Source organism: Lissotriton helveticus, chromosome 1_1, assembly GCF_964261635.1.
Source record: "Lissotriton helveticus chromosome 1_1, aLisHel1.1, whole genome shotgun sequence".
Lineage (NCBI taxonomy): Eukaryota > Metazoa > Chordata > Amphibia > Caudata > Salamandridae > Lissotriton > Lissotriton helveticus.
Window position 1 is genome coordinate 1,703,808,499 of NC_136057.1, and position 23,836 is coordinate 1,703,832,334.

At 47.5% G+C, this 23,836-nt stretch overlaps 1 protein-coding gene across 1 annotated transcript in view; it reads left to right on the top strand.

Moving 5' to 3' along the window:
* The first annotated feature begins 10,029 nt into the window (after nt 1-10,029).
* The window catches only part of LOC144774027 (glucose-6-phosphatase 2-like), an 85,433-nt gene continuing 71,626 nt past the window's right edge, over nt 10,030-23,836 (top strand). The window contains exons 1-2 of the mRNA XM_078659065.1: nt 10,030-10,270; nt 15,797-15,906. Of these exons, the coding sequence (XP_078515191.1) occupies nt 10,053-10,270; nt 15,797-15,906 (328 nt within the window). The 5' untranslated portion in view covers nt 10,030-10,052. The remainder of the gene's footprint in view (nt 10,271-15,796; nt 15,907-23,836) is intronic.

Sequence of the window (23,836 nt, forward strand, 5' to 3'; positions counted from 1 at the left end):
GAAGCTACAAACATAATGTATTTGTTTTAAACTGTTGCCATACAGTATGTGTTTTTCTTAATTAAAGTTTGCTGCTGTGTCACTTTTACTTGTTTCTTACCTCTTTTATAATTTAGAGAATATTTTATTCATAATCAAACACACAGATTGTAAAAGGTTTTTGTTTCACTTTTACCTCTACCCACTCTTAACTCCCTAAAATCACCCATACCTCCCTTTACCGCTACCCGCCCCTGAACAATCTAGTCATCCTCACCTCTCTTTACCCCTACCCACCCCGTAACCCATATAGGACATGGTGAAGGGTGGGAGGGACATGGAGGGAAGGACTTAAGTCCTCTAGGTACTCCAGATTGCCAGTCATGTACTTCATTGAGGTACATATCCACTTTGGTATTGTGTAATACAGCTTTGGTGTATTGGTGGTCAGATATATACATGTCCTATGGCAGTTTTGGGCTGGTAAAGTGATAGTTAGCCAGGCAAACCATGTTTTATAAGGTCTACCTAGAGGGCATAGCTGCCAATAGGCCTGTGCTGATTAAAGTCAGCTTTGTTGGGGTACAGTTGTGGTGATACCTCTCATAGCAGGACTGCTGAGAGGGTATACCTGTCATCCAGTTCGCGCTGATTACAGATGGCCATGATACACTTCAATTGCGGTGGCCCTGTGACTCACGGACTGCATCTGGGTTGTAAGTTGCCCCTCTTGGTGTGGCACCAAAGGATATCCCCAAAGTCTGGGTGGTTTTGATCTAGCATGATAAGTATAATGCTGTGAACCAGAGCACTTCTACTAGCTGGGGAGTGGTTGAACGTTTCTTCCACTCCTTGTTTGGGAGATATTGTCAGACTGCACTAAAGCTATGCACAACTTTATCTTTGGTGTGAGAGCAGATCTCAGTCTCCTATTGGTCTTATTCCTGTTCTACTTCAGCTGTGTATGGTGTTTCTTGTTTCCCTCTGGGAGTTTTCATAGAAGAGACAACTGCCTCTCAAGCCAACACCATACCCAGCATCTGTCCCAGAAAGGTCAAGAGCAATTGCCATGGAGGACATGATACATTTATAGCTGTCTCCCCTTCCTTCTCTTAAGACTGGAAAGATTGCTTATGCTGGAGCTTCTAGGAATCTTCCCTCCTGAATGAGCACACATACAGAAAGAAGGCAGAGAAGGAAAGAAAAATCACAGGTTTTTCTCAGGAAGAAGTTAAAGTTAGCCGACCAAGCAAAGCGATCAGGAGCATAAAGATACAAGACACAAGTTAGAGAGAACAATGGGATGCCCAGAACCAACCATGTTAGTAAGAAGCCCCAAAAACTGGGAATCTCAAGGAGAACTGCTGAAAATCAGAAAGGATGCATGGCATCTGAACTCTGATGGGGGCTGCCACAAGTCAGTGAGTGTTCATACCTCCTGCATTACTCACCTGCGGCAATATCCAGTCCAACTTTCTCTATCGGTGGTTGTGTGTCTCCTGGAGGGCTGCCTGGGGAAACGACCACACTGGCTTATCACTGCATAGTGCCATAGCTGGATATGCTCCCCAGTGCTTGGAAAAGTCCGCCCAGAGTTATATAAAGGTATTATTTGCGTAGGTACTCAATGGCATCAAAACACAAAGTACAAGGACTGTAAACTAAGTCCTAACATATATGTGCCTTAATTCTGGTCCTGGGTTGTGTTGCGTGTTCTTGTTTTGTCTTGTTGGATTTCTGGTTTCTTGACTCAGGCTTTCCCTGGCCTGCTTCTGTCTAATACTCTTGGCTTGCTGCTCTGGTTTTAACTTTTCTTGACCCTGATTGACTTGTTGTCCTTGACTGATCTGGAACTTTTCAGGACCTGAACTTGTTTCCCTTCTCATTTCTCTCTCCTGTCATTTATTCCCCATATGCTTTTGGATTATAAATGATCTACTAAATACTTACTCCCTAGTTTACAACTTAGTTTGCTGTAAAATGACTTCTTTTTATCTGTGGGTTCATCTCAGAGATTTAAGTATCTTATCTAGGGGAGAAGTGGTTCAAATATTTTAACCAGATTGGTCTGTCTCCTCTTTTTCCTGTTGTTGTTCTTCTGGTACTGTCATTTTGTCTCTTGTTCCAGTAGTTCCGCTGAAAACTGTGATACGTCTTTGCGGGAGTCAGTGTAAGGATATATGGACAATCTTTTGAGTCCTTCGATTTACCTTTTCTCCCAGATGGTATCTTTAATTTATTGTCTGCTGCTAAAATTCAACAAGACAATTCAACAAGAAAATTCAAAATACAGAGCAAAGACGGCACGAACCCCCAAATGAATTTGACCATTGGGACACAAGAACCACACATTGCCGTCTGCAATAAGTTCATCACTCACCCAGGGTATCAGAAGTATCGAAGAAGCAAACTCTCCTTACTTGATGACACAGGAAGAAACCCCTACAACGACCACAGCAATCCAACGCATGGGCACTTAAAGCCACATACAATAAGTTGATCGCCAATTCCAGACAACACAAAGTACGAAGATCACTCACCAAGACAATGCCATAGAGATGATCAACAGACAGAGGCAAGCATTATTAAATCCAGGAAATATGATTCGCTCAGCAGACACAATCTGGCCTCCTATTGGAACACACAGCTGAGCAAGCTGGAACACAAAATGTAAACCCTATTTAATAGAGTAAACTTACCATATTCGATCCTCAAAGAAACATTACTAGCTTGCCAAGAGATTAAGACACTCATTCGAGACACATTAACCTCTATAGCTAACAACCTCTAACTTTCAACATTTAGCTACGGCACCCAAACATGGCCCTCTATTTTTCAGCCCAAGAGAGCACAGAACTATCTATCCACGAAATACATTGAAACCTTGCTTCTATTCTACAACAGCTCCTTACCTCCTTTCAATACACAAGTTTCAACATACAGACCGTGGATTTTAAGGAAAGGTGAAAGCATCGGGATAAAAGACAGAACACAAACCATGAGAACCTAATTGAAATCCCAAGGGGACTATATCCCAATCCCTCATCGCTCTCAAATTCGACCACGAAATGCATGTTACTGAACTGCAGATCTGTGATCAAACATGCCACAGACATTGCAGAAACTATCCTTCACTATGAATTGGATATTCTTTTCTGGACAGAAACATGCTAAATCAATGGTCCTCACCCTTGCTTCACTTACTTGTTTCTCCAAACTACACCATCCAACATATCAACCGACAACAGCAACCGGGAGGCGAAATTGCAATCATTCATGAGTACTCCCTTCTAGTCAAAACCTTTCCTGTAGACAATCTCACATCCTGTGAGTACATGGTTGCAGAAATCTGCACAGCAGAGAAATCACTAGCAAAAGTACACCTATTTTATCACCCTCCAGGAGACAACCAGCTGTTCATTGAACAGATAATGAAAACAACCACAGTACATTCCATGCTACACCCCAATGCGATTTTTCTTGGTGACTTTAACCTTCACTGGAATGACAAGGAAGATACACAGGTTGCTACCCTTGAACAATTCCTTGATGATCAAAACTCGACCCAATCTTGCACAAGCCCTACACACAACAAAGGATCAATGCTCGACCTAGTCATATCCAGATAAGGGGCATTGTCAATAGACTCAATAACACCCATCGACTGGTCTGATCATTACTCAATATTATTCCACCTTCATTACACACTCTCGGACCACCAAAGGGCAAGTAACCAAACAAAAATTCTGGGTCAGAGACACCAAAAACATGGAAACGGTGGCACTGACAGAATTGTGCAAATACACCTCACCCCTCCAGCAACAAACCAGAATGTGTTTGAATTAACCGAACACTACAACCAAACAGTATCAAATTTAATGTAGACAGTAGCCCCTCTGAGACTCAAGAAACAAAGAATCAAACCCTCCCAACCTTGGTACAATCAAAGTCTGAATGAGGAAAAGAGATGTCTTAGACAAGCGGAACGAAGATGAAGACAGGAACCCTCAACATTACGTCTAAGCAAACTACGTGAACGACGAAATAGCTACAAAAAATGCATCTGGGAAGTCAAAGCATCGTACTTCTGAACCCAACTAGACAATGCAAGGATCGCCCAAGATTACTGAAATTGTCAACTATCAAATGCAGGCAAACAATGTAAGCAAGCTCAGCAATAACACAGTGGAAAAACGTGAAGCGTTCTCTTTATTTTTCAATTAAAAGCTCTTAGAAATCGAAAAAGAAATTGCAACAGAGCATAGCTCACAAGACAATATAGCCAATGATCGCCATCCCGTCGATGACCCGACATGCCAGGTGGTGGAGCCAATGACGAACCACACTTACAAGACCAGAAATGAAGCTATCTGGAGCAAATTAAAAACACTAACAGAGAAAGAAGTCCACAAGGTCTTACTATCCATGAAACCAACTTCACATTTCAATGACCCCATCCCCTAAAGGAACAGTGGGGCAGATGTATCATCCGTTTTTTTTGTCGCATACGCTGCGATTCGTAAAAAAGCAGCGTTTGGGACATAAAAATCAGCAAATGCGATGTATGAAAAAATCGCGTCGCAAAATTAGAGAATCACAAAATTTGCGATTCCTTAATTTTGCGCAAGCAATTAAGGAATCACAAAAAGCGATTCCTTAAATGCTATGTAAGAAACAATAATGTTTTGTGAATTTACACTAAGAAATCGCAAATTACCACCAACTTGTAGTTGGTGGTAATTTGCGAATCTTTTACAAATGCACTTTTTGGCATTTGTAAAGGTGCCATGTGGCGCTCATACATGCCCTTAGGGCATGTATGAGCATGTAAATTTCAGGGGTGCAGCAGGGTGTCCTTAAGACACCCTTGCACCCTTGAAATTATTCTCAATTTGCGATTAGCAAATTGCGAATCGCAAATTGAGAATAACTTCCCATTCCTTCCTATGGGCCTCCTGGCCCATAAAAATGAATGGGAAATTATTCCTTAATTGCGATTAGCAATTTGCTAATCGCAATTAAGGAATTTTAAGAAATCGCAAAACAATAGCGAATTTCTAGAGACATACCATTTTGAAATTCTCAAATAGCGATTCTCAAAAAATCGCTATTTGAGAATCGCAAATGGGTATCTTGATACATCTGCCCCTAAGTCACCACTTCTCACCTATACTAACGAAGATTGCAAACTCATCACTAAAACAAGGCAGTATCCCAGAATGACTTAAGAATGGGCAAGTGACACCCCTCTTGAAAAAAGTGGGTGCAGACCCTACAATCCTAAGCAACTTTCGCCTGGTGTAAAAGATTCCCATTTCTAGCAACATTGCAGGAAAAGTGTTTGCACAAACAACTGAGCCCGCACATTGACTCATTCAACCTACTCAACAAATTTCAATCAGGATTTAGAACAGTCAACAGCACTGAATCAGCCATTGTGCACATAATGGATGACACCCTTAAGATACTAGACAACCACGACTCATGCCTACTCATCCTCCTAGACCTCTCACCGGCATTTGACACAGTCAATCATAATATCCTACTAAAAGTACTAGAACACAGAATGGGGTTGTCTTGGGAAGTGCTTTCTTGGTTCGCTTCCTTCCTGCAGAACCACGCACAACGCATCAAACTAGGCAACTCATTCTCTGACGCCTCACCAGTGAGGTGCGGAGTCCTCCAAGGGTCGAACATTTCTCCCACACTCTTTAACCTATATATGGAACCACTAACTGAAATCCTCAATCAATCGAACATTGCATACCACGTGTACGCACATGATACACAACTATACTTAAAGATTTCCTCCCTAGACAACGTCATTCAACTAAATAACATGCTAGTCAAAAGTCAGTCCTTACTTTCTCAAAACAACCTCAAGCTGAACTCTCTGAAAACAGAATTCCTTCTTTTCTCCCTGCAAAAAGGCTCCACATTAATCCATGATTAGCTAAAGCACATAGACGCCCTCAACTGCAAACCTATCATCATTGACTCCACAAAATCCCTTGGAATAACACTAGACAAGAATCTAAACATGAGAGCTCACATCAGTGCGACCACGTGCAGTTCGACATTACAACTCAGATTACTGAATACATTGAAACCATTACTGTCACATTCAGACTTCAAACAAGCAGTGCAATCACTTGTGGTCTCCAGACTGGAATATGGCTTGGCGACCCTGTCAGGTCTACCCAAAGCGAGAACAACTCCACTCAAATCGACTCTTAATGCTGAAGCGAGACTGGTAACAGGAACTAGATGCTTTAGGCACATCATCCCTTCACTTAGGTACCTAAACTGGCTGCCCCTCGAGGCAGGAACCCGGGAAGAAAATATTTGAATCTCCGGTGGCAGCGCCACCTAAGAAGTGCTAACTCTCTCAAGCTTGAACCTCCTAGATTCCGAAAACAAAAAACTTACACACACTCCTTCCCCGGGACGGCACCAAGGATCTGGAACTCCTCACCACCCAAGGTGTGCTCAAACCCATCATCCCACTTTTTCAAAAAAGAAGTGAAAAAAGATCCTAATGAATAGATTTCTTGCATAGACTCTCGTAGAGCCCCTCCCCAGGGCACAAGGGTTGTCACAATGGCAGCATTCTCTAGATCAGTCAGACGCACGTTGTTTATAGGTAAACCCTTTAAAGTTTGCTCCCCTGGGAACCTGGATCTGAACAGTTTCAGAGCAACAGCAAAATAACCACCATGAAGATGCAAGACTGAACAATGCAGACTAAGGCAATATTATTTGACTGACTGGAGTTTTATGTGATATTTGTTGCAACAGCCTACTGTGGCTCTTTACTTTTGATGTACCTGTCTATACTGATCATTTTGTTCATTCAACCCTATGTACAGCGCTCTGATACCCTTGGGTCATGTACGCGCTGTATAAAACACTCTAAATAAAATAAATAAATAAATAAAAGAAAGATAAGACAAGAGCAGCCAATCAGAGTCACTGACCACCTGACCTTTTAAGTTACCTTCCTCCCAGAGCATCCTCACCTGTCTGTCCTCTGGAAAAAATCAAGGACCCGGATAACTTCATGTTTGGTCATGTTGTCATCTAAAAAAACTAAAAGGGCAGAATATCAAATCCTTTCCCCGGAGAAAGTCCCCATGTGTCTGATATCACACACTGTACTCAATTGCTGCGTTCACTCAAAACAACATACTCTCTGCATAATAGCTTTGCTAATTCAAGGAAATCTCATTAACATTCTACTCATCACCATTAATTGCCCATCCACAGAGCTTAATATATATATCACTTGTTCATCAAAGTACACTCTATAGTACTCCACGTCACAGTCATCATCGCCACTCGCAATATCGATACAATTTATATCACGGAGAACTGCTCGCCTCCACATCTACGCTAAAGGATATAATATAAAGCACTTACAGTATAAGATAAGTCTTCAATGTCATTGGCAAGCCATCAGGAACTTGCATTATTCAAGAACGTTTATAACCTCAACTCTGAAGACTTCCTCTCCTGCCACTCCCCAACCTCTGCCTCCCAGCCTTCCATCTTTCATAACATGTAAAAACGGCCTAGACTATAAAAAAATCTTCATCAAGAAATATCCAATTTCGTTATCGCCAGGTCTATGCATTACACCAACAACACATTTCTCAAAGTTTCAAACTTCCTAGAAATCTGAGAGTAAAAAAACCTTCATCAAACTTTGCAAGGCACAACACATCCCTGAACCTACTCACATGAAAGGTGAAATCCTCAATTTTGCATTTTTGCTGCTAGAACCAATCAAAGACCATCCCTGGTGCTTCTCGATTATAATGCCATCTTGCCATCCTCTTCTCACATCATCATCGTCGACTGATCAACCTACTCTGCTTTCGCTCCTTACCTCCTTGTCGGTATTCCCGTCCCATTCCTTAACAATGAGCAGCTTGTCTGCTCTACAGAGACCTATTACCTAGCAAAGTCGAAAACTTCCCCCAATATGGCGCATCCTACCTGACCTGGCATGCATAAAAGGGAAGTGTGCCATCCATCCACACATCCTGAGAATACTAAAGAAACTGAAGAAGAAGAAATACAGAAACCAATCAGCAGAAACAGGAAGGGAGGGAGGGGCGGGTTCAGGAATGGAACAGGAAGACCAGGACCCGGAGTAATGAAGATTACAGGTGAAGACCAGGACCCGGAGTAATGAAGATTACAGGTGAAGACCAGGACTCAGAGTAATGAAGATTACAGGTGAAGACCAGGACTCAGAGTAATGAAGATTACAGGTGAAGACCAGGACTCAGAGTAATGAAGATTACAGGTGAAGACCAGGACTCAGAGTAATGAAGATTACCGGTGAGTAACCAGGCATTCATGGACTTTCCTGTGGACGTTACCATACCTTCGGTAAACTAGAGCTGGTGATTAGTTTTAAATAAACTGCTGCTCTGGACAGTTGTGTTGGTTCCTTTGATCAAAAGTGCATTTCTCCCTAGGTTTGCACTTTCACAATTATTTTTGATCTACACCTTTAGCAGCCTTCTGCATGCACCTGTGATTTTTTAATTAACAGCGTGTACAGAGAGGTGGTAAGCCAATTTTGAACAGCCTCACCACCATCCTGATAATGATTGACAGCGAACGAGGATGGAGCAAAGACTAGCAATGTCCCATCGGAAACGGAAGTTGAGTCCTGGCAGGAATCTGGATGTGCTAGGGAACTCCATTTGCTTTAATGGATTTAGAAAAGTGCAAGTACTTACTGCCCACAGAGTGGCTGTTTGCTGCTGAGAAATACGAGTACTCTAACATTAAAAATATTGCAGCAGTGCTGAGAAGTGCACGGACCTGCCCTTCAAATTAACAAAAGTGCAGGTGCTCTGTACCAGAGAGTACCTGCCCATTTGAAGCACTGGATATATATGAAACAAAAAATAAGGCCCAGCACCCTAGCACTCAAACAAAGCCAGTATGTGTTTCATTGTTTTGAGATATGTCATTTGTAGTGTAGGCTTAGTTTGGGCAGCCAGACAGTCGGTTTTAAAGGTGCATTTGTTTCATGTACTTTGTGCAACACATTATGACGTATTTAAGGTGCGTAGTCAAGTGTAGCTACTCCCTCTGACAGTCGATTAGCAGAGCACTGTTTGTGTTGTATATTTCGTCTGTTCTCATGGTGTGTTTGTGGCTTGACACACCCGAACAATCTCTCGAAGCTCTCCGGAGAGCTTTCCACCTTACCTGAGGCACTCGCGGGACCTGAAAGGTGCCAACGCAGACTCTTAGAACCAATGCTTTAAATGGTCCGGTACTGTCCGGTACGGAGTACCAGCACTTTTTTATATGTTGAGAGGGAGAGTACCGGCACTTCTCAAGAGTGACGTAATACTTTTAATGGGTGAGTACTGGCAGGTCTCAGAAACAAGCAGTCACTCTGCTACAGAGTACCTGCAGTTCTATTTCTCAATTTCAAGCACTGCTTACAGGCAAGGCTTCTGTGCAGACTGGTAGGGAATCCGAGCAGCTAGCAGGGCTGGGAAACAGCCACTCGCGTGGAAGGCTCGAGCATCGGTCGCTTGTTTGCGAGTAACGCCCGTCTGATAACTCACACAAAATGCTGGTGTGGTAGCTGCACGGGTTTGTGCGCGCTCGGCTATTCATTATCCTGAGGCGACCAATAGGCTTTGCACCGTCGATTTGAAAACGACCAGATGTCTATAGCGCACTGAAACCGGGAACAGGTGGCTGCTATAAGCCCTATGTCAATATGTCCTTGCTGTTAAGAGCCAGGGTTGCGAGGACACATTTACCTGCCTATTCAGTAACTTCTCTCCCCGGGGCCCACTCGCAGGTCACTTTTCCTCCCTCCCAATAAACCCGGCCGAGGGTTGAAACTCCAGCCCACCCCCTCCTTTCTCGGCCTCGGAGCAGGTACACTTACTGTCCAAAGATCAGGAAGGCTATTGCAAAAGACAATTCTCACTATTTTTGGCTGGTTCAACAGGGCGCGCGCCACTGGAACCTGGCTCGGGGCTGGGGGCTGCCCTGACTCACCTCATACCGGCCTACTGCACCAGCCAGGGATGGACCTGCTCCACAGCCATGGCGTCCGCGCCATCCAGCACCTCCAGGAGAACTGCCAGGGGTCCCTGGGCTTCCTCAGCCTGATGTCGGCTGTCGGCGACCCCCGCAACACCTTCCTGCTCTACTTCCCGGTCTGGTTCCACCTGAGCCGGCGGGTGGGCACACGGATGGTATGGGTGGCTGTGATCGGAGACTGGCTCAACCTCATTCTTAAATGGTAAGGGTGCCTCAAGAGAGGCGCAGCAGGTGCTTTTTAAATGAACTTTCAACTTGAGGTGTGATCTTAGGCAGAGACGTTTTAAGGCATGGGCAAAATTGTGGGCGCTGGCCCAGGGCCCCGGCCTTGCAGGGACCCCCTGATAGAGACTGCTCTGTTCTGCAGAGTCTTGCCCTGATGACCTTGTAAAATTATTTAACACATTGCTTTAAATACAGTTTTCCTTTAACTTGTTTCCAATGTGGGTGATCTGTGGGAGTCCATCACAGACATTTTTCCGAGAAATGTTGTGTTAATGTTTCCTGCAACATCCATATTTTTTTTTCTTTTAGAGCAAAACTGGACCTCACATAGGAAAAATGGGAGGGGGCATAGATGTTATTTGCAATAATATTAATTAGCTGCTGGTGCTGTTAGAATATTTAAAACCCACATCACTATCCCGAAATATTAAATGGAAACACAATAAGAATATGCACTGACAGAGACCAGCCAAAGAGAGCACGAAATCTGAAATTGAATCATAAATCCAAAGCTGTTCCGAACAGGGGCCCCTAAAATATGTTTTGCCCAGGCCCCCCAAAATCCTTAAGACATCCCTGATCTTGGGCAGGTCGTCTTACCTCCCTGTACCTCAGAAAGAGCAGAGGGCACCTATAAAATTGGGTAACTTTCTTACAACCCAACCCAATGCTGCAGGACAGGTACAAGGAGGCAATCGGACTTCCTCCATATCTCCTCCATCTCTTTAAGAACACATCTACCAGAACCCCAAGTCAAAAGGCCAACATTTAGGGGCAGATTTATGATAACTGGCGCATCCCCAGGGATGCGCCAGTTATTTTGCGCCGCTGCTCCGCCACCCATGGTGCGCCGCATTTACAATGCGGCGCACCATGGGGCAAAAACGGCACAGATGCGTGATGCATCTGTGCCGTAAAGGTGGCGCATTGCTGGAGTTGCATCGCAAGCGCGACGCAGCTCCAGCAAGGCTCGGGGGTGCCCCATCTTTACAATGCTGCGTCAAGACCTATGCCTGCTTCAAGCAGGGGCAGGCTTTTGACGCAGCATTGGCCTGAAAGTGACTGAGTGAAATCTTATAGATTTCACTCAGCCACTTTTGCGAGGCGCACCTGCCCCGGAACGCCCACAAGTGGCGTAGGGCTTTACAACGTGACGCATCTGCCTAGATGCGTCACGTCGTAAATGGGTCGTAGGGATGCGCCACGTTTACGCCGCAGTTGCGTGACGCAAACGTGGTGCATTCCCAACATAAATCTGCCCCTAAATATCTTGTGGTTCAGCTGGATAAATGCCTTGCATGGCAGGTGGGTGTATCACTTCTTGGCACATGCTTAGTATTCAGAAACTGCGATTTCCCCACACCATGCTTATTGTGCGGGGCACGAATTTAAATTGCGCATTGGCATTCCCAGTGGAGTCGTTGTCTGGCAGGATCAGATTATACTGGGGATACACTTACTGGGTGTAAACAAAGACCCAAGCTGGTAACACTCAGACCCTGCATTGAGAGCTGGGGGGTTATCGAAGATCCTCAGATTTCTCCAGGAAGTCCTAAATCTGGAGTAGAATCTGCAAGCAGTATATACTACTACTTTCCTACTACTACTACTACTACTATAGGGATAGTATGTGGAGGAAATTCTGCTAGTAGATTCTACTCAGGATTTAGCTCTTCTGGGGATGTTCCACGGCTCCCAACTCAAAATAAAGTCTTAAGTATACAGGGTTACTACAATGATGGAGTGCAAGAGGCAAAGTGAATGAACCAGCAGAGGCTGACAGACGTGTAACTCAGTGGTGAGATCTCCCCATGACTTGTTCCCCCTCACAGAACTATTAGTGCTGTTGTACCAGTAAGGCGAAGGAAATACCACATTAGACAGAGGTGAAAGCAAATGCAAGACTACACAAGGGATACATGTCGAAACTTTAAAGGACACCCCCTTGCATGGAACTTCTAGAAAAAAAGGGAAAATGTATGTTTCCCCAAATTTTTACTCTGTTCAATATACAGTGACTGTCAATAAATAAAATGATCAAAAAGACTTGTTATGGGGTTTAGAGGGTTATTAAGAAGTCATGGCTGTTTTTCACGATTGCTGTTAACCATCCCTTGAGCAAGCCAGGGAGTTAGCTTTTCTATGTCAGCACTTCTTTATCAGTGCCTGGAAGAAGGTCACATTTCTGTTTTGTTGATCGAGGCTGTGCTTGAAATCTGTGCTCATCAGCTGAATGTTGGAGCAGGCCAAGGCATCTTGCTGTCTTCTTTCATGATCTGTTCCCAGTTTAGCCTGTTCTCCTTTGAAGGCCGGTCCTTTTTACTCTTTTTTTTTTTTTTTCTTTTTTTTTAAAAACCTTTATTGAAAAGCAGGTAGAAGTACAAGCGCTGGCCCACAACCACAGGGGCCGGCCGCAAAGTCAGGAGAGTCAAAAAACATAGCAATGTATACGACAGGATGAATACAGGATGGATGCAACAAACATAACATCGCCAGCGCCAGGATAAAGAGGTTTCATTTTACATTATATAAAGGAGGCAGTAACCACATCTATCAGCGCGTCATGCGACATATACCGAAAGAAAAACAGGGGGGGGGGGGAGGGATCAGCCCCCCACTCCAGCCGATGATACAGTAGGGCAGAGCCCAAAGACCACACACGTCCACATCAAATACAAAATAGACATAGAATACCAACAAACAAATAAAGTGGACGCCAAACGTACAGCCCATCCACCCCGAAAAAGGAGAAAGCGCAGACGCTAACGAGACAAAGGAATACACACCAAGGGACACAGCCCACCCCCTGAAGAAGGCAAAAAAGGGACCATAGAATAAAACAAACTAAAACAACAAACAACCCCCCCACCCTACATCACTGCAATGGCTACGGTCTACCCCACTAACAGCGTGCCTGTCGCCCAGATTCACCCGAAATATAGAAAAAGAAAAGAAATAACAACGAGAAGAGAGGGAAATAAGAAACGGAGGAAGAGGAAAGGAAGGCTAAGAGTAGGGAAAAATCATAAAAGTATAGAGGAGGTAGCAGCTATGTCTACCAAGGCGTCATGCTACATATACCGAAAAAGAAAGGGGGGGAGGGGGGGGCGGGAGGGATACAGCCCCCCACGCAATCAAATAACCACTGTAGGGCGAGCCCAGAGACGTCCCACGCCCAGCAAGGGTCCAAAAAAAAAAAAAGGGCTAATCACAGTCAACAATAAAATTGGACGCCATATAGACAGCCCTCCCGACCCGAAAAAGGAGAAAGTGCAGACGCATACAAAATAAAGGAAGAAAAACAAAGGGGCATAACCCACCCCCTAGAGAAAGGCGAAAAGAGACCATAGAAGAAAACAAACTAAAATAACAAACACCCCCCCCACCCTACACCACTGTAATGGCTACGGCCTACCCCACTAAACAGCGTGCCTGTCGCCCAGAGTCTCCCGAATTATAGAAGAAGAAAGAGGAAAGAAGAGAGAGTAAGAAAGAGAAGAGAAAGAAAAGGAAAAGGAATATAGTCCAGTGACAGAGGGAGTAAGAACAGAATCTACCCTGGAACTCCCGCAAAAGAAGACCGGGAGGAGGGCCAATTACACATATATGCGGACTTCACCGGCCCAAAAAACATTCTCTACCCCAATAGGAACCTCAAAGAATCAGCAGCAATCTATCAATTAGGGAGAGCCGTGCACAGTCCGTGGTCAAACTGGCCAAATTCAAAGTCCACACAGCCCCCACCCACCCGCCCGGGTGTTAAAACAAAAGGAGATCTCCTAGCCCTGGCCCGATCTAGGGCACGGCCCCTCACCCATTCTACCAGATAGTCCAGTGTAGTCCGAGGGGACCAGGAAAAATGGCCGCCTGGAGGAGGGGGGAGGCGCATAAACACAAAGAGAACAACGTCTGGCCCCAAAAAAAGAGCGCCCATCGGTCACAGGCTTTCCCGGCGTGTCCAGGTCACAAAAGTCACATACCAGGGCGATCAAAGTCCGCGAAATGTAGTCCGACGAAGAAGCAAGAGAGCGGGCGACTGATATCCAAGGTCGTGGCGCCGTAAAGCGATGTACACAGTCAGGCATGGAGCAAGGGAGAAACATTGTAGCAACGAATGAACTGGAAGTTGGCAACGAGTCGTTCCCCGCCACTGCGATGGTTACTGTAACGTCCAATGTATCACTCCGAGGCAATGACGAGCCGGTAGACAGTGACAGATCCAAGCCAAAATTTCGTCGGGGACGATTCCCCTGCTCCGGACTGAGTGCGTGGGCGCATGCATCGAGTCTCTCCCCCAGTGCGCTATAACTATGTAACATCGCCAATCTAAGCTCGCCCAGGGTCGCCAACACGTCTGTAATAGTGCAATCAGGCTGTAGGTTCCCCAATTCTGCACCGACAGGGAAAAAATGTGTTCCATCCCCCCGCACGTAAGCGGGCCCGCTTCTTCGCGGAGAGGTTGCGTAGCCGTCCTTACAGCGGCGAACCGCGGGCACCGCCATCTTGTCCTCTATCCGACGAATTACTGTGGAGGGGTTAAAGGGGTCGCAGAACGCGACCGGGCAGCAGCTGGCGTTGTCCGGGCTAGCAATAGTGCGCTCGATCCGCAGCGGAGCCTGAAAGCCGGCGGCCGTGCGGTGAGGCAGGCGGAACAAAGCTGGGATAGCCGCTACCGGCCAGACGGACGAGTAGAGACAAAGAACATGGCGGCCAAGAACAAAGGACTCGCAGAACAGGCACCTCTCCCCTTCACCTCCGTGCGACCCAGCACACGTATGACAGTTCCAGGCGGCAGGCGGTGTGCAGCCCACGCGCTACAAAGGAGACTCAGTACCGTCACACCGCCGCCGCCGCAGATCGGCGGGGTCGGGGGGTGCGAGGACCGCAGTGCGCGGCGTAGCAGGCAGGGTCACGAGCCAGGGCAGACCAGCCAACAATGTCCGACTCCGGGCGGGTGGTGAGGCCGGAGGAACACCAACAGCATCAGCACCGTGTCCCGCACAATTCAAGTCGAAGAAGGTCAGTAGTATCACACAGGATTGCGGTGCGGGACTCAGGGACCGGCGGAGCCGAAAGGCTGTACGTCCGTTCAGGTCGCCATCTTGGCTCCTCCCCCTTTTTACTCTTATACTTGCCCACAACTCTCCGGTGGTATCACAGGAGCTGGATATGTGAACAAATCAGTGTTGTATGGATAACCTTCCATCGTCTCTAAAATCACCCCATCCTCCCTGTCCATCTCTACAACAGCCAATGACTAAGTAACCTCCAGTATGGATATGTCTAAGACCACAGATGTGCGGATGGACAGCTTACAAACACTGCCCCAACATTGCAGGTACTCTTTAACAAGACCTAATCTTCACAAAATAGCAGTACAAGAATGTAGTCTGTGTTAAAAGCACTATATACACACCCCTGACTAAGTATTGGTAGCTGCTTGAGGTGGTTCTCAGAGAAGGATAAGCATCAACAGACTTTCCCTCTTTGTTTCTATTTGTAGGATCATGTTCGGCCAGAGGCCCTACTGGTGGGTCCAGGAGACCAGCATCTACCATGGGCAGGCGGTCCCGCGACTCCAGCAGTTTCCCATTACCTGTGAGACAGGGCCAGGTGAGTGCCAACGCTGGGTCATCCATAAAGTAACCAGACATCCCATGAACAGTTTCAAACTTGTGGCAGGATAGATTTCTGCTCACAACGCAAAGGATCCAGTGTAAGGTTTCTAAGGGAATGGTCATCACTGTCCAGGTACTCTTAGGTGGTGCGTATATTGCATGGAAATGACCAGTCATTTTATGTATCGGGCGGATGCACGAAACAAGGTATTCTTCTGCGGTTGGTGTGTGTCATGGAGGATCAACCAGTTATTTTACCTAGTGGAACCACTGCAGGGACCACATACTTTTCTGTGTTGCATAAGTCACACAGGAGTGACTAGTCTCTTTAAGTCGTATAGAGGCTGCATGAGATCAGGTATTGTGCTGTGATGCGTGTGCATCACAGAGGAGTGACCAATTATTTTATGTGACGAGGTGGCGGCACAACACCAAGTATTGTTCGGTGATGTGTGAGTTGTGGATGTGTGGCCAGTTATTTTATGTGATGAAGTGTACGCAAGAGACCAGGTATTCCTCTATGGTGTGTGCCTGATGGCGGAGTGACCAGTTATTTTATGTAGTGGGGTGGCTACTGGAGACCATGCCTTTTTCCAATTGTGTTGGTTTTTGTGCAGGAGTGACCAGTAGTTTTATGTGGTGGGGCCGCTGCAGGAGACCAGGTCTTCAATGATGGTGTGTTTTGTGCAGGAGTGACCCATTATTTGATGTGGTGGGGCGGCTGCAGGTGGCCAGATCTTCTTCAATGGTATGTGTTTTGTGCAGGAGTGACCAGCAATTCTATGTGGTGGGGCGGCTGCAGGAGACCAGGTCTTCAATGGTGTGTGTTTTGTGCAGGAGTGACCAGCAATTCTATGTGGTGGGGCGGCTGCAGGAGACCAGGTCTTCAATGGTGTGTGTTTTGTGCAGGAGTGACCAGCAATTCTATGTGGCGGGGCAGCTGTAGGAGACCAGGTCTTCAATGCTGGTGTGTTTTGTTCAGGAGTGACCCGTTATTATATGTGGTGGGGCGGCTGCTGGAGACCAGGTCTTCAATGGTGTGTGTTTTGTGCAGGAGTGACCAGCAATTCTATGTGGTGGGGCAGCTGCTGGAGACCAGGACTTCAATGGTGTGTGTTTTATGCAGAAGTGACCAGCAATTCTATGTGGTGGGGCGGCTGCAGGAGACCAGGTCTTCAATGGTGTGTGTTTTGTGCAGGAGTGACCAGCAATTCTATGTGGCGGGGCGGCTGTAGGAGACCAGGTCTTCAATGGTGTGTGTTTTATGCAGGAGTGACCAGCATTTCTATGTGGTGGGGCGGCTGCTGGAGACCAGGTCTTCAATGGTGTGTGTTTTGTGCAGGAGTGACCAGCAATTCTATGTGGTGGGGCAGCTGTAGGAGACCAGGTCTTCAATGGTGTGTGTTTTGTGCAGGAATGACCAGCAATTCTATGTGGTGGGGCGGCTGCAGGAGACCAGGTCTTCAATGGTGTGTGTTTTATGCAGAAGTGACCAGCATTTCTATGTGGTGGGGCGGCTGCAGGAGACCTGGTCTTCAATGGTGTGTGTTTTGTGCAGGAGTGACCAGCAATTCTATGTGGTGGGGCAGCTGCTGGAGACCAGGTCTTCAATGGTGTGTGTTTTATGCAGAAGTGACCAGCATTTCTATGTGGTGGGGCGGCTGCAGGAGACCAGGTCTTCAATGGTGTGTGTTTTGTGCAGGAGTGACCAGCAATTCTATGTGGTGGGGCAGCTGCTGGAGACCAGGTCTTCAATGGTGTGTGTTTTATGCAGAAGTGACCAGCAATTCTATGTGGTGGGGCGGCTGTAGGAGACCAGGTCTTCAATGGTGTGTGTTTTATGCAGGAGTGACCAGCATTTCTATGTGGTGGGGCGGCTGCTGGAGACCAGGTCTTCAATGGTGTGTGTTTTGTGCAGGAGTGACCAGCAATTCTATGTGGTGGGGCAGCTGTAGGAGACGAGGTCTTCAATGGTGTGTGTTTTGTGCAGGAATGACCAGCAATTCTATGTGGTGGGGCGGCTGCAGGAGACCAGGTCTTCAATGGTGTGTGTTTTGTGCAGGAGTGACCAGCAATTCTATGTGGTGGGGCAGCTGCTGGAGACCAGGTCTTCAATGGTGTGTGTTTTGTGCAGGAATGACCAGCAATTCTATGTGGTGGGGCAGCTGTAGGAGACCAGGTCTTCAATGGTGTGTGTTTTGTGCAGGAGTGACCAGCAATTCTATGTGGTGGGGCGGCTGCAGGAGACCAGGTCTTCAATGGTGTGTGTTTTGTGCAGGAGTGACCAGCAATTCTATGTGGTGGGGCAGCTGCTGGAGACCAGGTCTTCAATGGTGTGTGTTTTATGCAGAAGTGACCAGCATTTCTATGTGGTGGGGCAGCTGTAGGAGACCAGGTCTTCAATGGTGTGTGTTTTATGCAGGAGTGACCAGCATTTCTATGTGGTGGGGCGGCTGCAGGAGACCAGGTCTTCAATGGTGTGTGTTTTGTGCAGGAGTGACCAGCAATTCTATGTGGTGGGGCAGCTGTAGGAGATCAGGACTTCAATGGTGTGTGTTTTATGCAGAAGTGACCAGCAATTCTATGTGGTGGGGCGGCTGCTGGAGACCAGGTCTTCAATGCTGTGTGTTTTGTGCAGGAGTGACCAGCAATTCTATGTGGTGGGGCGGCTGCAGGAGACCAGGACTTCAATGGTGTGTGTTTTATGCTGAAGTGACCAGCAATTCTATGTGGTGGGGCAGCTACAGGAGAGCAGGTCTTCAATGGTGTGTGTTTTATGCAGAAGTGACCAGCAATTCTATGCGGTGGGGCAGCTGCTGGAGACCAGGTCTTCAATGGTGTGTGTTTTGTGCAGGAATGACCAGCAATTCTATGTGGTGGGGCGGCTGCAGGAGACCAGGTCTTCAATGGTGTGTGTTTTGTGCAGGAGTGACCAGCAATTCTATGTGGTGGGGCGGCTGCAGGAGACCAGGTCTTCAATGATGGTGTGTTTTATGCTGAAGTGACCAGCAATTCTATGTGGTGGGGCAGCTACAGGAGAGCAGGTCTTCAATGGTGTGTGTTTTATGCAGAAGTGACCAGCAATTCTATAAGGTGGGGCAGCTGCTGGAGACCAGGTCTTCAATGGTGTGTGTTTTGTGCAGGAGTGACCAGCAATTCTATGTGGTGGGGCGGCTGCAGGAGACCAGGTCTACAATGGTGTGTGTTTTATGCAGGAGTGACCTGCAATTCTATGTGGTGGGGCGGCTGCTGGAGACCAGGTCCTCAATGGTGTGTATTTTGTGCAGGAGTGACCAGCATTTCTATGTGGTGGGGCGGCTGCAGTAGACCAGGTCTTCAATGGTGTGTGTTTTGTGCAGGAGTGACCAGCAATTCTATGTGGTGAGGCGGCTGCAGGAGACCAGGTCTAATATAGTGTTTTTTTATGCAGGAGTGACCCGTTATTATATGTGGTGGGCAGCTGCTGGAGACCAGGTCTTCAATGGTGTGTGTTTTGTGCAGGAGTGACCAGCAATTCTATGTGGTGGGGCGGCTGCAGGAGACCAGGTCTTCAATAGTGTGTGTTTTATGCAGAAGTGACCAGCAATTCTATGTGGTGGGGCGGCTGCAGGAGACCAGGTCTTCAATGGTGTGTGTTTTGTGCAGGAGTGACCAGCAATTCTATGTGGTGAGGCGGCTGCAGGAGACCAGGTCTAATATAGTGTTTTTTTATGCAGGAGTGACCCGTTATTATATGTGGCGGGCGTCTGCAGGAGACCAGGTTTTCAATGGTGTGTGTTTTCTGCAGGAGTGACCAGCAATTCTATGTGGTGGGGCGGCTGCAGGAGACCAGTACTTCAATGGTGTGTGTTTTATGCAGAAGTGACCAGCAATTCTATGTGGTGGGGCGGCTGCAGGAGACCAGGACTTCAATGGTGTGTGTTTTATGCAGAAGTGACCAGCAATTCTATGTGGTGGGGCGGCTGCTGGAGACCAGGTCTTCAATGCTGTGTGTTTTGTGCAGGAGTGACCAGCAATTCTATGTGGTGGGGCGGCTGCAGGAGACCAGGACTTCAATCGTGTGTGTTTTATGCTGAAGTGACCAGCAATTCTATGTGGTGGGGCAGCTACAGGAGAGCAGGTCTTCAATGGTGTGTGTTTTATGCAGAAGTGACCAGCAATTCTATAAGGTGGGGCAGCTGCTGGAGACCAGGTCTTCAATGGTGTGTGTTTTGTGCAGGAGTGACCAGCAATTCTATGTGGCGGGGCAGCTGTAGGAGATCAGGTCTTCAATGCTGGTGTGTTTTGTGCAGGAGTGACCAGCAATTCTATGTGGCGGGGCAGCTGTAGAAGATCAGGTCTTCAATGCTGGTGTGTTTTGTGCAGGAGTGACCAGCAATTCTATGTGGTGGGGCAGCTGTAGGAGACCAGGTCTTCAATGGTGTGTGTTTTGTGCAGGAATGACCAGCAATTCTATGTGGTGGGGCGGCTGCAGGAGACCAGGTCTTCAATGGTGTGTGTTTTGTGCAGGAGTGACCAGCAATTCTATGTGGTGGGGCAGCTGCTGGAGACCAGGTCTTCAATGGTGTGTGTTTTGTGCAGGAATGACCAGCAATTCTATGTGGTGGGGCAGCTGTAGGAGACCAGGTCTTCAATGGTGTGTGTTTTGTGCAGGAGTGACCAGCAATTCTATGTGGTGGGGCGGCTGCAGGAGACCAGGTCTTCAATGGTGTGTGTTTTGTGCAGGAGTGACCAGCAATTCTATGTGGTGGGGCAGCTGCTGGAGACCAGGTCTTCAATGGTGTGTGTTTTATGCAGAAGTGACCAGCATTTCTATGTGGTGGGGCAGCTGTAGGAGACCAGGTCTTCAATGGCGTGTGTTTTATGCAGGAGTGACCAGCATTTCTATGTGGTGGGGCGGCTGCAGGAGACCAGGTCTTCAATGGTGTGTGTTTTGTGCAGGAGTGACCAGCAATTCTATGTGGTGGGGCAGCTGTAGGAGATCAGGACTTCAATGGTGTGTGTTTTATGCAGAAGTGACCAGCAATTCTATGTGGTGGGGCGGCTGCTGGAGACCAGGTCTTCAATGCTGTGTGTTTTGTGCAGGAGTGACCAGCAATTCTATGTGGTGGGGCGGCTGCAGGAGACCAGGACTTCAATGGTGTGTGTTTTATGCTGAAGTGACCAGCAATTCTATGTGGTGGGGCAGCTACAGGAGAGCAGGTCTTCAATGGTGTGTGTTTTATGCAGAAGTGACCAGCAATTCTATGTGGTGGGGCAGCTGCTGGAGACCAGGTCTTCAATGGTGTGTGTTTTGTGCAGGAATGACCAGCAATTCTATGTGGTGGGGCGGCTGCAGGAGACCAGGTCTTCAATGGTGTGTGTTTTGTGCAGGAGTGACCAGCAATTCTATGTGGTGGGGCGGCTGCAGGAGACCAGGTCTTCAATGATGGTGTGTTTTATGCTGAAGTGACCAGCAATTCTATGTGGTGGGGCAGCTACAGGAGAGCAGGTCTTCAATGGTGTGTGTTTTATGCAGAAGTGACCAGCAATTCTATAAGGTGGGGCAGCTGCTGGAGACCAGGTCTTCAATGGTGTGTGTTTTGTGCAGGAGTGACCAGCAATTCTATGTGGTGGGGCGGCTGCAGTAGACCAGGTCTTCAATGGTGTGTGTTTTGTGCAGGAGTGACCAGCAATTCTATGTGGTGAGGCGGCTGCAGGAGACCAGGTCTAATATAGTGTTTTTTTATGCAGGAGTGACCCGTTATTTTATGTGGTGGGCAGCTGCTGGAGACCAGGTCTTCAATGGTGTGTGTTTTGTGCAGGAATGACCAGCAATTCTATGTGGTGGGGCGGCTGCAGGAGACCAGGTCTTCAATGGTGTGTGTTTTGTGCAGGAGTGACCAGCAATTCTATGTGGTGGGGCGGCTGCAGGAGACCAGGTCTTCAATGATGGTGTGTTTTATGCTGAAGTGACCAGCAATTCTATGTGGTGGGGCAGCTACAGGAGAGCAGGTCTTCAATGGTGTGTGTTTTATGCAGAAGTGACCAGCAATTCTATAAGGTGGGGCAGCTGCTGGAGACCAGGTCTTCAATGGTGTGTGTTTTGTGCAGGAGTGACCAGCAATTCTATGTGGTGGGGCGGCTGCAGGAGACCAGGTCTTCAATGGTGTGTGTTTTATGCAGGAGTGACCTGCAATTCTATGTGGTGGGGCGGCTGCTGGAGACCAGGTCCTCAATGGTGTGTATTTTGTGCAGGAGTGACCAGCATTTCTATGTGGTGGGGCGGCTGCAGTAGACCAGGTCTTCAATGGTGTGTGTTTTGTGCAGGAGTGACCAGCAATTCTATGTGGTGAGGCGGCTGCAGGAGACCAGGTCTAATATAGTGTTTTTTTATGCAGGAGTGACCCGTTATTATATGTGGTGGGCAGCTGCTGGAGACCAGGTCTTCAATGGTGTGTGTTTTGTGCAGGAGTGACCAGCAATTCTATGTGGTGGGGCGGCTGCAGGAGACCAGGTCTTCAATAGTGTGTGTTTTATGCAGAAGTGACCAGCAATTCTATGTGGTGGGGCGGCTGCAGGAGACCAGGTCTTCAATGGTGTGTGTTTTGTGCAGGAGTGACCAGCAATTCTATGTGGTGAGGCGGCTGCAGGAGACCAGGTCTAATATAGTGTTTTTTTATGCAGGAGTGACCCGTTATTATATGTGGCGGGCGTCTGCAGGAGACCAGGTCTTCAATGGTGTGTGTTTTATGCAGGAGTGACCAGCAATTCTATGTGGTGGGGCGGATGCAGGAGACCAGGACTTCAATGGTGTGTGTTTTATGCAGAAGTGACCAGCAATTCTATGTGGTGGGGCGGCTGCAGGAGACCAGGACTTCAATGGTGTGTGTTTTATGCAGAAGTGACCAGCAATTCTATGTGGTGGAGCGGCTGCTGGAGACCAGGTCTTCAATGCTGTGTGTTTTGTGCAGGAGTGACCAGCAATTCTATGTGGTGGGGCGGCTGCAGGAGACCAGGACTTCAATGGTGTGTGTTTTATGCTGAAGTGACCAGCAATTCTATGTGGTGGGGCAGCTACAGGAGAGCAGGTCTTCAATGGTGTGTGTTTTATGCAGAAGTGACCAGCAATTCTATAAGGTGGGGCAGCTGCTGGAGACCAGGTCTTCAATGGTGTGTGTTTTGTGCAGGAGTGACCAGCAATTCTATGTGGCGGGGCAGCTGTAGGAGATCAGGTCTTCAATGCTGGTGTGTTTTGTGCAGGAGTGACCAGCAATTCTATGTGGCGGGGCAGCTGTAGGAGATCAGGTCTTCAATGCTGGTGTGTTTTGTGCAGGAGTGACCCGTTATTATATGTGGTGGGGCGGCTGCTGGAGACCAGGTCTTCAATGGTGTGTGTTTTATGCAGAAGTGACCAGCAATTCTATGTGGTGGGGCGGCTGCAGGAGATCAGGACTTCAATGGTGTGTGTTTTATGCAGGAGTGACCAGCAATTCTATGTGGTGGGGCGGCTGCTGGAGACCAGGTCTTCAATGCTGTGTGTTTTGTGCAGGAGTGACCAGCAATTCTATGTGGTGGGGCGGCTGCAGGAGACCAGGACTTCAATGGTGTGTGTTTTATGCTGAAGTGACCAGCAATTCTATGTGGTGGGGCAGCTACAGGAGAGCAGGTCTTCAATGGTGTGTGTTTTGTGCAGGAATGACCAGCAATTCTATGTGGTGGGGCGGCTGCAGGAGACCAGGTCTTCAATGGTGTGTGTTTTGTGCAGGAGTGACCAGCAATTCTATGTGGTGGGGCGGCTGCAGGAGACCAGGTCTTCAATGATGGTGTGTTTTATGCTGAAGTGACCAGCAATTCTATGTGGTGGGGCAGCTACAGGAGAGCAGGTCTTCAATGGTGTGTGTTTTATGCAGAAGTGACCAGCAATTCTATAAGGTGGGGCAGCT